The sequence below is a fragment of the Trachymyrmex septentrionalis genome, unplaced genomic scaffold (genome assembly GCF_001594115.1).
Source record: "Trachymyrmex septentrionalis isolate Tsep2-gDNA-1 unplaced genomic scaffold, Tsep1.0 scaffold11, whole genome shotgun sequence".
Taxonomy (NCBI): domain Eukaryota; kingdom Metazoa; phylum Arthropoda; class Insecta; order Hymenoptera; family Formicidae; genus Trachymyrmex; species Trachymyrmex septentrionalis.
Window position 1 is genome coordinate 389,555 of NW_017304228.1, and position 16,465 is coordinate 406,019.

Consider the following 16,465-nt stretch of genomic DNA (forward strand, 5'->3'; position numbering starts at 1 on the left):
TAATTTGCTGTATAAATATTTGGCTCATACATTATTAAATTCATTATTTAATTCAATTATTTAATTCAAGGAATCTTCATTCCTCCCTAAGGAAAGACTATAAATAGTGACCACCCTTGGCTTTATAGATTCCCACTAGGGTACCACCTAGATATCATTCCATCTTTGTTATTTACCGAGTGTTAAATAAGAATGATATGACATCCGCATTCAGACATGAGCATTCAGATTGGAATTTGAACATGTCTCTTGATAACTTGATACAGACTGTATTTCAAATTTATTACTAGCGCAGAAAATCTATAATTTGTGTTACGTGTGATACCATAGATTCTTAACATTTACAGTAAATTTTGAAACACAGCCTATATCAAATAATATCGCAGTGAAATAAATCCATAATTATATAAATAATCACATGATGCACTATGCACTATACAGGGACCTAAGGGAGCTACTTGCGGTACTGCATATAGCGAGTAAATTCAGTATGGCTGTGCATGGCTCTGATAAACAGCTGGGAGTGTGGGAGTAGTCCCAGGGTATCTACAGGTCGTGGCTACATCGCGAATTTGCAACGCATTCATCCACCCTCTTATCACGATGACGGAACGATCGGCAGGATAAATTCGACGAAAACTTCCTGTCGCGCGATGTCACGAAAAATCTCCTGTGAAAAACCATGATAAGATCGCGCCCTGGAGAGATGTGTCGCGATTGCACGACGTAGCCCCGTAAAACGCTGAGGCTAGGAAACACGACTCGCAAAAGACAACTCCCCGGTCCGTAAAGCCAACCGCATGCTTCAGCGGCCGGAGGGATAAATGCTCAGCAAGAGAATAGAGATTGCGAACCGAGCGTTGAGCCTTACGGTAATTCATCATCCCCTTGTGCACGAACGTTCTTTCTCTTCATTACTTTTATTATATACAATTTTTATTCATATTACACTAATTACAATGCATCTCCTCCAATCACAGATACACAACTTGTACAATTTACAAAATTATAAGAACTATAAGTTACAAGTAGCAAGTAGAAGGATAAAGGTACACGGACGTTCGTAGCCATATAAGTTTTATTCCGTCCATCTGTGAGAGCAATGCTGATTCGTACATACATAATATAATCTCATTTCCTCCTCAGCCCGTCTAGTTTGCGCCTGGAAAAATACTGCTTCTCTGTGATTGCACTTTGGGCATGGATGTTCCTCTGTTCTCGGCAGTGTAGGATCCGATATCACATCGGCGACGATGTGAGTTAGTTCGCTGAAAAAAAAAGTAATAAGCAGTGAGCGCAAGTCTCAAACTTGATTTGAGCATATACAACAGAGGTCCTGAATTAATTTCACAAATTCTCTTTGAGCTTTGCAATGAGCTTATGGCTCGCTACACAAAGGAATGTCATTTTGTATAATAGAGATACAAGTGCACAAAATGATACGTTCCTCTTTCTCTCACATATTATATTCTAAGAGCTATTATTTTTCAAGGAAGTCTGAACTGGTTTTAAACTAGTGCAATAAGTTGGAGTAAAACAAATATAGTTTTACTCCAACTTATTGCATTAGTGTACATCAAGTTCAAAATTTTCTTTTGAAAAAGAACAAAGCTCTAGTAAAAACCAAATAGCGGTAACATTACACTGTTACAATTTTCTACTCAACAATATAACTATTATAACTGTTATTTATTGTTAATAACTGTTATCCTTGCAATGTTGAGTGGGAAATAATATTAATGTAATGTTCCTGTTAATATGTGTGTTTACAAAAACTTTAGTGTAAATTGGTCTAACATTTAACAATGTTTACATAGATGTTAATTAATTTCAAGCCACTTAATTTCAACTCACTCTATCTCGTGCATGATCTTGTTCACGTAGATGCAATTGCTGTCCGCCAGTTGCTTAAAATCGCAATTTCTGCACTGAAACAGGCAATATCTTGACATTACAATTCCTTCTCACATGACTCGTGCAATTCAAAGCACCTCTTTTTTTTCTTCTTTTCTTACGATATTAAAGAGATTCTGTCGTCAGGAACGGTCATATATACTTACCGCGTACATGAGTACTTTGTTCTCTTTATCCTCCTTCGGATACAACATGTTATTGCACTCCTGACAAAATCTGATGCCCACGAATCCTGGACCGTCATCGTGCGTATCGTAACCTGTTATCTTTGACATAACTACGCGCTAATTCTAGCGCTTTGATCTATTTTAATGGGAGTATCCGTTTAATTGGAATACCCTGAAATATCCGTTGAGATCGCCGGCAATTGACGCGAAAATGGCAATAAGAACAATAACAACAACAATGAAGAATGAATGCCGAATAGCGCTGTAGGCTGTAGCGCGAGGTGGCGGGATCGATTAGTACGCCATCTATCGGCACACTGGAGAAATCAAAAGCCATTTATATGGCGCGGAAACCTATTTTACCCACAGATGTACATCGTGATACTCGTGATGGAATTATGATTTCAAAATTGAAATTTCAAACTCCGCCAGATTCGAATTTGTTTAGCAGCTCAAAGGACAAAATTTCCGAATTGTTATACAGGAGACTCATGGAACTGAATTGATTTATAATTTTGAATTTGTTTAGTTTTGATCGGTTAATAAAAAAAAGAAATAAAGAAATTCTTTTTTATTTAATAATCCACGATATATTATTGGCACAATTTAACATAGTTTTTCTTGATTAAATAAAGTTTGTTACTATAAATTTTAATTGAACAAAACGAGCTTACTCAATAGTGGCCGTTGGTATATTTATCTAGTTCTTGATCAATCAGATTCAAATATGCATAATAATTTAACTAACGCATTCTTCCTTTAATAATGGATGTAAAAAAGCACCTGTAATAAGATTTTTTAATATGATTGGTTTTTGTTCTTAGTTTTTTGTTGAATTTAAATGTATATAACTAATCGTATTAAAGAATCTTACAATAATTGCAAAACTTTCTCTGCTTCTTCTGAACATAACCATACCGTAGGTCTAGCGAAAAATACATTTTATAGCGTTTTCAGCCCGAGATTAATTATAATATGACGTCACATGCTTTAATAGTAGAGCATGACGCAACGTTAATTATCATTAATCGAACAGGTCAAAGCTAGCAAACCTGCTCGAGAGAACCAATAAAATACTATTAGAGATAAGTAGAAACCGAAGATAAGAAAAGGTTTGTTTTTTTTTTTACTTTATCATTCTTCTCTTTTGTCTCTTAATTATGTGTTTACAGCCTATTCAAGTTCGTGTCAGACTACTATATATATATCTATTAAGTGATATTGTATGGATTTGACTAAAATTATTAAAGTAAAGAAATATTTTCTTTTTTATACGTTCTGTTGATCAAATTTCAATAAAATTTCAATCTTCAAAATAACGATGTCAGACTACGACCTGCAGGAGATTCAGGATTGCGAGTTGTAGATTAAAATTTAACTAATCAAAATCTAAACAAATTAAAATTAAATTTCTAATTAAATTCGAATTTTTTAATTAATTTTGCAATTTTTCATCTTTATTACGTAATTCGATATGAGCTTAACATACATCTATTTTATTTTCGAGTAGAAGATGTAACACGTCCAGTTGCACAAAACGGATGTAAAATTCACAACAGTCAATTAGAAAAAATGAGATATTTTACTATAAAATCTTTCTTGTGCTTCGCAACAAAATCAATTTTTGTAACAAAAAAATCTAAAATTTTTATTGTGCAATAGAAATTTCTGCCCGGACGGAGAAATCTATATTATACTATATTTTGCAGATTTCTCTCGGGATTCTTATCTTATAAGACAAATGGATTTCTGAATTCTTTAAATATTTTCTAAAACTTTTAAGCAGTTATCGTTACATTTAACATTTATCTTTTCGGTTTTCTTATCTTTCGACATATACATATAAATACATATATATATATATATATATATATTTTTTTTTTATCTTTCTCCCGCATGGTAATATATTTAAACAGAGACTTGCGAGGTCCGGACCTATAGAAGCGCCATCCTTTTAAATAAAAGTGGGTATAAGGCCGAAATATTGTATATATTAGACTATGCATTAAAGATTGAGATTGAAGATTAAAGATTGAAATTTCACCAATGAGGACAAAGAAATTTTGGCTCCTTTTGTTCTGATTGGTCAAACTTCAATCTTTCAATCTTCAATCTGATTCTTCAATGCGTAGTCTGATATATATAATATTTCGGCTTTATGACGGATCTCTTCATCTTAACCTCTTCATTCTTTAACGGCGATTAGAGAAAAGGAACAATAATGGAGATAGAAAAGATAACTTGAGAAGATGCTATTAGTGTCATTCTATTGTTATCATTTTTCAGAGTAAAATATGGCTAGAAACCGATTTCAGTATTTTATTTCAAACTCGTCTTTTTTAAATCTTAAGTAATGTTTTAAGATGCTAAAAAAATTCGTCTTCTGATTGGTTCGTAACATTTTTGAGTATTTAGTCTTAAGATATCATGAACAAACTAGAGAGCTAATGGATCATATTCAAAACGTGTTTTTCATCAATAAAAACGCACTTTTATCTCTAAAATTCTATAGTAAAATAAACTATAGCATATTGGCGCGCTACACCATTATAAGTGTGTTCTGAATACGCGCCAATGAATCGATTATAAAATATCGACTTTTAATTGATTTATGACATCTTAAAGGTTTTCCATCAACTTCTGATTAAATTAATCTATGATCAACTCGCAGAAATGCTAACAGCAGATTAATATATCAGAATGCCTCCTCTGCCTTCCTCTTCTGTTTGTCTCACGTTGGTGATCATATGGTGATTGAATTAACAATCGATTAACGTTAATCAGGATTGGTGAAAGAGGCCCTGAGGCTCAGTTTCACAACTCACAGTTAAGGCCCTGCATATAATGAAGGAAATATCAGGAACAGGAATAAATATTAAGATTTTAATCAATCAGAAACCGTATATTCCGGTATAACTGATATCTGATAAATTGAACGCTCAATAGAAGTTCAACTTATTTTTCATCTCATTAAAATTCAAGTATTACAAAGAGATGAAACATAAGTTAAACCTCGGTTAAACATGAATTTTAAAACTGGGCTTAAGACCGTATACTAAAAACACTCTTAAAATATAAGGAGCAACTGTAGGTGCGTTCGGGAAGACGCTATTAATGCTATTTGTGTCATTCTATCCTTATTTTACGTTTAATAAATGACGAAGACAGAAGCGCGCTTTAATCTCTAAAATTCTATAGTATGCGTAACGTAAATTATAGCATGTTAGAGCGCTATATCGTTGTAAGCGCATTTTGAATACGGGCCCTTATGAATGCCGGCCTACGAATATTGACCTGTAATTAGCTTATCTCAATATTGGGAGTTTTCCAAAAGACACAAATTAACACAAAGTCATCCTGTCCTTGTTCGATAATCAGTAAGAAACAAAGACAGAATGACTCTTGTGTCGATTTGTGCCTCTGCTGGAAAACTACCATTGTATTTAAAATTTCGAATATAAGAACCGACTATGAATACCGGCCAGAATGACGCAATAGCGTTTAACGTCTTCTCGAAGCCTTGAAGCTGTTCGAAATGCAGAGCCTAAAAATTCAAAGTCACTAAAAGGGCCAGTTTCACCAACGTCAGTTAGCTTAATCGGCCGTTGACCGACCAATCGCGGTTAATCATATAATTAAGCTTGATCGGCGTTGATGAAACCGCCCCAAAGAGAACAGACCTGATATTATGTGCGATACATATGAATATACCGTTCGGGCGGCTTTCATGAAATCGCGACAAAGTACCGCTGGTCTCGTTCGCGCCGGGTGTCTCGCGCGTAAAAGGAGGAGGCGGGAGATCGCGTTACGAACGAAAGAGTGTAGTTCACTGGGCGCGATTATCTCGTCGCTTTCGCAGGCAACGATCGGTCGTCGCCCGTCATCGCCGTCGGCGGAAAAAGTCCAGCAAGTGGCCCGTCTTAAAGAAGGAAATCATCGCGGGTTCAATCATAGGCCAAAGATTCGCTGCGCCGTGACGGATGCGCGCTAGAGGCTCATCGCGACACGCTAGTTCACGTCTAGCGACATTTTTTGCGGATAGAGTGCCCCGCTTGGGATTTCGGCTGTCAGCCAGTTCAAGCATACGTAACGTGACAGTTCAACGACGATACAGGCCGGACAGACTGAGTAAGTATCGATCAACGGGAGTGCGACAGTCCGCCGGTTGATTCTCCGCGCCGCTCTATTCTGCTCTATTCGCCCGTTCTTCCTTAGTACAGATCTCTCTCTCTCTCTCTTTCTCTCGGGGGTACCTGGATTCTTTCACTCTTTCTCGGAATCTCTAGCTTTTAATCGTATAGTATGCAACGGCAGTTCTCAAGCATACACGTGCACACATGTCGCGCTAGTATGTGTCAGCGCATATGATACGCACGTTCATAAAAAGAGAGGGGGGGGAGAGAGAGAGAGATAGAAAGTGAGAGGGGGGAGGGGGGAGAGCGACTAACGCGGATATATTCTCCCCTCTTCCTCGCTAGTCTTATACCGTCTATCCCCTCTCGTATCTTCTCACCTTCCCCTGTCCCCTGCCCCAATGTCTCCTTGCTGAGACTTCCCTCTAGTATAAATCTCGACGGTCGAATGTTTTCCTAAGGGATTCTTGTTCTTTTTCGAACGAATATTTCTGAAAGGAGTTAGCGGCTACCTGGGAGACCTTCACCCGTGAGTGCGTTCGTGGTTTCGTTCAAATCGTTAAGCGGGCGAAGTTAACGCGAGAACGAAGTCGAGGCGCGGTGCGGCGTGGCGTTCTGCGTCGCTTTCAATCGCTTTTGCCCATCGAGACGGAGGAGCGACGCTCGTCGGCGTGGGAAGTACTGCGTGAAAAGATCAAGAAAGGCGAACGAACGCACGAATCGCGAGTGTACGTATGAATGATGAAATTTATAGGAGCCTCCAGGCGTCCTGTGTGGAGGGGGGAGTGAGCACGGGGGATGTTACTTCTCCCGCAGAGATCTCGTTTTTATTCCACGCCGTGCCGTGGGGACGCGTTCCGTTCGTGGTTCGGGTAAAACGCGACCCGGCTGTCTTGACTCGACGCGAATGTTGACTGCCCGACGAAAAAGCGACATTTCCACTTCGTAGATTTGTCCGTCTGTATTTGTTCAACGAACTCGACAGTGATTAACACGTGACGATTGTACGGGTAACGAGTGTCATTGGCATCATCGTCGCCGGAGGCGGCGATACCCAAAGAGACGCGTCGTTTTTTCTTTTCCATTCTGTCTACTTGCTGAATGCCTAAGTAGTGGAGTGCTTGCTTGAGTGAGTGAGTGAGTGAGTGAGTGAGTGAGCGAGTGAGCGAGCGAGTGAGTGAGTGAGCGAGTGAGTGAGTGAGCGAGTGAGTGAGTGAGCGAGCGAGTGAGTGAGGGAGTGAGTGAGGGAGTGAGTGAGGGAGTGAGAGAGAGAGAGAGAGAGAGAGTGAATGAGCGAGCGAGCGAGCGTGTGTGTGTGTGTGTGTGTGTGTGTGAGAGTGAGTGAGTGAGTGAGTGAGTGAGTGAGTGAGTGAGTGAGTGAGTGCATGAGTGCGTGAGTGAGTGCACGCCGCCCGCCCGTCTGCCTGCTTGCTCCCGCTTGTCCGCCTCCACGAAAGCGCGTGCATCCGGCTGTATGTATCGCTTATATCTATATACGGCGGGCTTGTCACACGCGCGCACGTCGCACCGCGTCCACGGATGATTTTTCAACCGACGGCACCCGCCCGATTTGCCGTCTGCCGATCGATTCGCCGACCGGTGTCGATCGCGTTCGAATTGTCCCTGGCAGCCTTATTCTCGAAAAATATAATATAAAGATACTATTCTTTGAAATTTACAATGAATCTTACTCCAAAGAGGGAAATCTCACTCTTAAAGATTGGTGGAGTGCCATTCTTTTTCAAGACTCAATCTTTATTCTTTAGTGTGAGCTTCCACTCTACAAAATTTAGAGACTAGAGAAATCTGCTCTCTAAATTCTTTGGAGTGCAGATGCAGTTTAATTTTAATCTTGGTTCAATTTACTTTTCATCTTTTTCGAATTTTTACAACTAGAAAAAGACGAGTTATTGAAATAAAATTAAAATTAAACTACTTTGATAGGAACGGGCATAAGTTTTATTTAATTATGGGTGAAATGTCACTCTTAAAAAGATTGAAAATTCTGCCATTTTTCCTCATGACTGGCAAAATTTTCATTTTTGAAGTGAGATTTTACTCCAAAGAAGTTAACGCATTTTCATGTATTTGTTTATTGTTATATTTTTTGAGAATCTGAGCACCCAGGAGTGCTTTCTAACGTGATTCCTGGGGTTGTGTATCGATTGTGTATCTTGAAACAAGATGAATACTACAAAAAGTGTTGAAATTTTAAAATATTTTAATAAATTCACTAGCTTTTGTAAATTCCCCTCCGTTTCAAGAACACAATTTTAATCTATTTATAAAAAATAAGTCTGTTGCTTTTAACATTCTTTGAGAATCTTCGCTTTCCTTCTCTTCGTCGTTCAAACTTTAATAAACATTTTTGGATTTCAAGCAACATGAACCTAATAGCGTCGTGTCGTTAGGGAGGACTGTGGCGCGAGTTCGGCCTTTATATTCGTGTGTAATATATATATGTATTGTATGATGTGTGTATATATATATATATATATACGTGATGTGAATACGCGTACATGTATATCCGATGTATGTGGTTTTATGTGCGCGCGCGTGTGTGTGTACGTTCGCGCCTATATATTTCATTCGCGGTTATGTGCGCGTGTGTATGTATGCACGGATATTGTTGTTCCGCTCCAGACCTATGCCAGACAGCCATATTGCAATTTTTTTTTAATTCTTCCATCGTGTCTCTCGTTAACCTAGCCCCTCGAGATCCCGCCGTTGATCTCTTTTGTTCGCGCGATCGCGGCACTCTAGGAAAAACGAGCGGCACGCGTGTCGTCCCGGCTAAAGACGATCCCCCATACGAGGTAATCGACTCGGCGGTCGGGACTGGCCCCGCCGACGGCCGACGGCCCGTCTTTGTCTTTGTTCCGGATTGACGTTCCCGCGTTCCGCGCACGCCGCTCGGTCGCTCCTTCCGACGCCGCTGTCGCCGAGGACGACGCGTCGCGTCGCGCGTTTCCCTCGACAGCTGAAAGAGGGATCGTTCGCACGGCGTTCACGATAGTCCGCGAAAACGCCGCCGCGCCGGAACGTCAGATTCGTCATTTGTTTCATTTAATTACGGCGTCCAAGAATAACTTCGCGGCCGAAGGAGGCCCTTCGCGCAGCGTCGGATGCGTTCCTTCTCCGAATCCGTTTTCAAGTTAGCGCTGTTGCTGCCTTTGTCGAACGGTTTTTTTTTATACTTTTATTTTGCGGGTTTCCATTAGCGTGCCTTGTGTGAATACGTTGCTTTGTTCAATTATTAAGATCTCAAGTGACAGATAAAAAATTAACAGATGTCTAAAGGATATTTTTTTTTGTTTTTTTAAGAGCACATTTTTAATAGTTTTTTTCTTATTACCACAAAATCGTATTTATGACGTATATATTCTCTAAAGTGATTTCTGTAATAACCGGTACCGTAAGTCTATTTGCATCTCTCGCATTTTTTGCGTTCAACATCTTCGTTTTTCTCTTTTTTAACGTCCGAATATATATTTATCTCGTTTTAAGTGTAAAAATTGGAGATTTCAAGTAACGTGAATCTCATATGTTCGAAACAAAATACAATCCTTTTGCGACAATTATCCAGTGGAATGATTCTTGTTTTTTTTTTTGACAGGCAACTTGTTCTGCACTAAGCTGCTATCATGGAATCTGGAAGTAACCTGCCCAATCCGGGCACTTATCCCGGAGGAGATCGTCAGCAGTTTTGTGTCTCTTGGAATTCTCATCAGTCGAACATGCACAGTGCGTTTCCAAAATTACTCAGCTCGGAACAGTTTGTCGATGTGACTCTGGCTTGTGACGGAGGTTCGATAAAGTGTCACAAGGTTGTATTATCCGCCTGTAGCGATTACTTGGAGCGTCTTCTGTTGGAGATCCCATGTACTCATCCTGTCATCTTTTTGAGAGACATGAAAATGTGGGAGCTTCAAGCCCTGGTTGAATTTATGTATCGTGGGGAGGTGTATGTGGAACAACAACAACTCGCTACTTTAATGCAAGCAGCGGAAGTTTTGCAGGTACTGTTTTTTGACTTTTTTGAAATGTATTACAAAACTCAATCCGAGTATCATTTTATCCTTGTCACTGAATATTGAGCAAGGATAAAAGATAATCAAAGTTGACTGAGTTAAGTTTTAGAACATACTCTTATCTGTATCTATTTGATAGTATTTTGTATCCAATTACAGGAATTAAGAATCAAATTAGGACTTAGATGGTTAAAGCGGTTATCTTTATTAGAGGGTTAAGGTAGTTCTCTTTATTGGGTGGTTAAGACGATTCTCTTTATTAGGTGGTTATCTTTATTAGATATTATCTTTATTTGCATAATTCAATAATTTTTTAAGAAATTCTTTTCAAAAATGTCGCCTTCTCTCTAATTCTATCACCCTATGTATTGCTCGATTAAGAGATAAACCTCGATGATAATATTGTCCAATGTTACTGAAATGCTGTAGCGTTACGCTTCAATAGTTACATTTAGTTTTGCAAATCAGTGACATTTATAATCATTCTACCATTGTTTACTGAATTCTGAATATAGAATAGAATATAGAAATACCTCCAATTTGTAAAACCAAAACGCAGCTAGTATCCCTATAACTTCTTTTGTTTCAGCCAATTTTTCTTTAATTATTTTAGCAGTAGTTTTATGTTCGATCGTTATTTTAGGTTTTTATTTTAAGATTATCTTAACCAATATCTTATGATATTATAGCTTTGGGAGATTGGCTTATGACATCTTAAGGTTATATTTAAGACTAGTACATAAGAATCGACTATGAGTATCAACCTTAATTTGTGCCTCGACATACATTGTACATTGTCAGTATTAAAAATCTATTGTATGTGTAATGTGAACTATATATAGATTTCTGGTACTGGCAGTGTATATTGGATTATAACTCTAATAAAGATTATAAACATATATAAGATTTTAATTTAAAACAAAAAATCTTATAATAAAATATTAATGTTTCTTTATGTATTTTATAGATATATTGTATTACTTTATAGTAATAATAATATAATATTTTATTAATATTGTCTTATATGTGCAAAAACATATTAGGCAATATATATTAGGCAATATATATTATATATTCTTCGATAGGTTCGTGGCTTATCCACTCAGGGATGCGATAACACGGTGAATGAGAGCAATACACAATCATGTGATTCTAATGCACCTGTCACTCCGTCGACTCCTACTCCCGGTGACAGCAACTTCAAGGTGGAGACTTCATCTAATGATGAAAGTACCTCTGACTTTATCTCATGTACGGCAATGGCTAGCACAGGAAACAACTCGTCCTCTATTACACCTCCTGTTTCACAAAATCCTAACTCCTCCAACTTCGTAAACATGGAACATAGCGAAGCATTACAACATTTAGAAAAAGCTCTTAGCGCTTGCGAAGCGACTCTTACCGAAACTACAGGAATGGTAAAAATGGAGCCGGATGAGCAGTTTGTACAACAGCAGGATGTCAAACCGTATTCCATTAGTATGGTATCCAGTAATAATTGCAATCCTAGCAGCCCATTCCCTGCGATTGAAGGTGAGCTTACAGGTGATTTAATTTTATATTTTATATTTTACTTATATATATTAAATTTATAAGAGCTAAACATTTTGGTACCTTTCAAGGTTATCAAAGACGACAAAGGCGTTCGGAAGAGGAACTCAAGCAAGCTTCGGACATGGTGGCACGCGGCATGACGTTTCAAGTAGCTTCAGAAAAGTACAAGATACCGATCAGCACAATTCGCTTTTACATGGTCAGAAAGGGCATTCTGCAGAGGCGAAAACGCGGCCGCGGATCCAGCAATCTTGGTATGAATAGCCAACCGAGTAGTCCGGCCAGTCCACCGTATCATATGATGAATTACCGTTTGCCAGAGAGCCTAAATTCCAGCCTACCGTAGTGCTGTACAAAGAAGTAGTGAGTTTTTTTAGAATTCAGTTTTGAATTGACAAACATTTTATCGCCGCATCATAGAGCTGTTCCAGACCATCTCGTCAGTTTTTATACTTTTAGCTCCTTTACACTGAGTTTATATTTTATTTTTCTCTTTCAGTTCACATTGCCTTATTCATTCGTAGCAGCACGTTTGTGTGCTGATTTACAAGACTACTATGTTTACAGCATATAACGTATTTTTGCATTTATGCCATTACCGATCTAGTGTGTGTTTTGGAGGTGTAATTTTGTGTCTCGAACAGCTCCGCTCCATGTATATAAAAAAAGATACCATATGTAAAAGTTCGGACACAGCATTAAGTTAAGAAACTTGCAAGCGATCGTGTCTTACATCATATTTATGTTGGATTCAATGTCCTTAGGAAGACTGCCTGAAAAACCCAGTTTTTTTTAAGTACAAAGATGCATATTATTGTACCATGGATACTGAAGTACACTGGAATATAATCGTATACTTAGTATGTATTATATTATAATAATTCTACGTAAAGCTAGCGGCAGAACATACGCAATACATAATTCGTGGTTCACCATTCGTATGACATTTGCAAGTAATACGGAAACAGATGTTTGCTAGTAGAGCGATTTTTCAACGAAATCGAAAATATGAGAATTATTAAGAATCATTGGTGGTTGGAATCATCATGGTCTTTGTTTGTACACTATAGTGCAAACAATAAACTACAAATCAAGGACAAATATAGAGACAAAGAAGAGATTTACTTCTCGGTCTTGTCATTCATATGTTATTTCCGAGTTTTGAGAAATTGGAATATTATTCCTCCCGTTGAGGTAGAACTAAAGATGCAAACAATTCAAGGCAACTTGATAGTTGTCTCTCGGAAAATTGAGATGTAAGTGTTAGAAGGAAATCATTCTTATACTCTTAACGTTCTTGATTTTTTTATATTTGCGACATCTTCCTTGATTTACTCGGCTATTTGGAAGGCGTTCTATATTTTTTTCATTTTTTAAGCATATTTTTTCGTATGACGGATTTCCGCGAATTTATTGCGAATCAGGAATTGTGAATCATGAATTTATGCTAATGCCACAGGATATGTGGTAGTTTTTAAAGAGACAGTTTATATAAAGTTTTTTGGGATTTTTTTTCTTAAATACAATAGAGACAAAGAATGAAGCTTGCGATTTATAATTTATATAATCATATTCTTGTTTCATTTTATCTCAAGCAGAAGAAATGTTGAATAGCTATGACATATTGACGTTTCGTTCTTAGAGAAAAAGCTACAATTTTTTTAATGACAATGCTTTAAAGCTAAGTTTCTAATTTTTCTAAAATTATTTTTAGATAAAAATACACTGGAACCTCGAATAGCAAACCTTGAAATAGCGCAAAGAATCCCTTTTGTGCTGTGAATAGTATGAGTGGGGAGTAACCAGTAGTCACTAAAATCTTGAATTTTTGATTGTTTTGGAGTGAAGAGCAACTTTATTATAGACTCCCGAATCGCACGTTATTACGAGGTTTCAGTATAAATCTGTATAGATTTGAACTTTCAATATAATCGTGCAAATAACTTGAAAGATCTTAAATAAAAAAAGTAAATTAAATTTTTTCTTTAGATATTTGGACGCATCAATTTGATAAAATTAGAACAAAACAAAAGTTTTTAAGAAAATACTTTTTTAAAGATTTTAAAATAAGCTGTCTCTTTAATGTTTGTTCTCGTATAATAAATACATTGTACGGGAACTCCATCCGTCATCTATCATGAATTAATATCGAAAATATTAATTCTATACTTATAAGTGCTTGCGTTGTAATGGCGTCATACTTATAAGGGAAATCCCACTAAAGATCAAAATATTAGATCGAGCGTTGAACAAATATGTTTAAAATCTTATTATTTTGAGACTTTTTTATACGCAGGATTTGTATGTAAGCGCACTTAATGAGACGTTCATTGACGAGAATACAAGTTGTATAGGATATTCATATATCTAAGATAAGAATTCCTTCATGCTGTGGACGAACGCTACGCGTATGGTTAATTATCAGCCGTGTTCCGTTCTTCTACTTAGTGACCGACATAGCTAGCCTATATGGATAGTGTGAGACGTTTTTGAATCCTGCATCAATATCGTTCGTGACAAGGCGGATTTACAAAATACAGTTTAAAAAAAAAAGAAGAAAAATGAAAAAAAAAAACAGAAAAAAGTGAAAAAGAAGATTGACTATGTCATATAACCGATATTTTTTTAATGACCTCGAAATGTTTTGACGGGAAGGCATTGGTAGCATAAGTTATTTTTTATTACATCATATTTATATATGATTCAGTGAAGCTCAGCTTGCTCTCGATAAGTTATCTGTGGCATCTGTACACATGTACGTATTTACCGAGTATTTATCTTTCCGTATTTTTAAATATGCCCCACGGAGGGGTAAAGAGATTCTTAATTACTACACGCTTTATGCCCTGCACCAGAGAGTGACGCTTAAAGATCAAAAATGTATACAGTTGTAGAAAGACAAAAAGACTTGTTCATGATGATCGATTAGTCACTATGTTTAAGACTGGTAACACGTGGCTAATATAACCAGATTAAAGTCTTAGAAAACAGCAATCCTCAATCTATTATATAAATATTTTTGTAGGCACTTTGTCGAGGAAGGTTTCTTCTTTCTGCCTTTATTCTATATATACCTTGATAACTTATACAGTAAGAGGAAAACCGGTATTTATTCGAAGTTTACCATTTAGCTTTGTTGAACATCACAAGAGATGAACGATCACGTATGTAGTGTAATGCTTTTTACATGCATAGTGTACAAATAACAGCATTTGTAATTGACGATAAGAATTACCTGATGTCTGTAAAAATCGGGGAGCCTCTCGTTTTTACGGACACTGGTTCTGCCTTTTCAAAGAAGTTTAATTGTGTGACAACAACTGTGGCGCGCATACAATGTAATTGTACGATGTATTGCCTTTGTTAAATAGCATTTTGGATAAAGCCATATTTTTCCATGCAACGCAATAATCCAGCAAAATAAATTACAGTTAAACTGAGAAGCAGCCTAAAATAGGAAAGAGTGCCAGATACAAAACAAAAGTGGATATGAACAATAACACATAGAAGATAAAGTAAAGTTTATCTATCACTTAGAGTATGTAACTGCCTTTCTCTGGCCTCATACTGGATCATTAATTTATTTATATTAGACAATATACAAAATACATGTAAAGGGAAAAACTAATCTAACTTAGAAGGCTTGTTAGAGCTTCTATTAATTGCAGTAAGACTGCTGCCATCCGACTGATGAACACATTCTTAAGAAGCTAAAGTTGAACATTAATCGAAACATATGTCACAGATCTTGCATAATTATATTTATTCTCATTTATCATTTCTTTATGCGATCATTACGTATTTAACTCGATTATCTCTGTACATTTCACAATATAGCGATATATCGGAAAAAGAAAGGAAAGAGAAAGGAAAGAAAAATAATTATATTGGATATTGTGATGTTAAATGCGAACTAAAAACATGACTTGCAATTGTTGCCTGTTGTAATGTCCAATAAGAGTTGAATTGTAATGACTTACTCGTATATAGCATTCTTTCCAACAAGGAATCGGTATCGTGTAAATCATTATTCTAAGAGTTCCAGTTGACAAAGGTTTTATACGGATATATTAAACCAGTATTTCAAACCAATGAAAAATAATTAGTTTTCTAATAATAATAATACAATACAATTTTATGTGAATTTAGTACAGTGCTTAAGTCAGTAATGCTCAGCGTATCTAACAGATATTTTTAGTGGAACTCCGTGTCATACTCACATGTATCATAACGTCTTAAAGTATGTAACTAAACCACAATCAAAGAAGTGTGAACGATACTTAATGACTATTATCATAATAGCCACTTATGATAGCAGTAAATAGGTAGCCATTTTGAGGCAGTTTATATTATATTTAATTACACTGTGTATCGCTTTGGTCTCTCCGTTTTTACAATGGTATTATTATTTGTAGATAGATATCATAACTCTAGAATCGATTGAACCTCGTATCATTTATTTGTAAGTCTTTTTTACAGTTACCGAATATCTAATGGATTAAATAGGCAATGCAATTAAAACAAGAAAGAAAAAAAAAAAGAAAAAAACACGCAATACAACTTGACATACAGAGATCTGTTCGCACAATCAATACGATTGTGATGGATATTTTGTGGCTTGATTTTTGTCGCTTAATTTTTGTTAACTTTTGGACTATATATATAT

General features: G+C 36.8%; 2 protein-coding genes and 1 long non-coding RNA gene across 6 annotated transcripts; 1 reads left to right on the forward strand and 2 right to left on the reverse strand.

Moving 5' to 3' along the window:
- Nucleotides 1-499: 499 nt before the first annotated feature.
- On the reverse strand, nt 500-2,530 carry LOC108749374 (DNA-directed RNA polymerase II subunit RPB9). The gene is made up of 3 exons (XM_018488023.1): nt 2,061-2,530; nt 1,855-1,928; nt 500-1,268 (listed from the first exon to the last, which is right to left on the reverse strand). The coding sequence occupies exons 1-3, from the start codon at nt 2,187-2,189 to the stop codon at nt 1,079-1,081; spliced, it is 393 nt and encodes a 130-aa protein (XP_018343525.1). The 5' UTR covers nt 2,190-2,530; the 3' UTR covers nt 500-1,078.
- A 4,132-nt stretch (nt 2,531-6,662) lies between these two features.
- Nucleotides 6,663-13,792, forward strand: LOC108750421 (broad-complex core protein isoforms 1/2/3/4/5). 4 transcript variants are annotated; one of them, XM_018489858.1, is made up of 5 exons: nt 6,663-6,942; nt 9,831-10,233; nt 11,331-11,790; nt 11,868-12,162; nt 12,564-13,792. In XM_018489858.1, the coding sequence occupies exons 2-4, from the start codon at nt 9,859-9,861 to the stop codon at nt 12,143-12,145; spliced, it is 1,113 nt and encodes a 370-aa protein (XP_018345360.1). In that variant the 5' UTR covers nt 6,663-6,942; nt 9,831-9,858; the 3' UTR covers nt 12,146-12,162; nt 12,564-13,792. The 4 variants fall into 4 exon arrangements, with proteins under 4 accessions (XP_018345360.1, XP_018345343.1, XP_018345370.1 ...); XM_018489841.1 differs by lacking the exon at nt 12,564-13,792 and having other exon boundaries at nt 11,868-12,202; XM_018489868.1 differs by lacking the exon at nt 12,564-13,792 and having other exon boundaries at nt 11,331-11,778; nt 11,868-12,202.
- On the reverse strand, nt 12,274-16,437 carry LOC108750439. Its single transcript, XR_001939431.1, has 2 exons — nt 15,035-16,437; nt 12,274-12,572 (listed from the first exon to the last, which is right to left on the reverse strand). It is a non-coding gene; the product is annotated as an uncharacterized LOC108750439 (long non-coding RNA).
- Nucleotides 16,438-16,465: the final 28 nt, after the last annotated feature.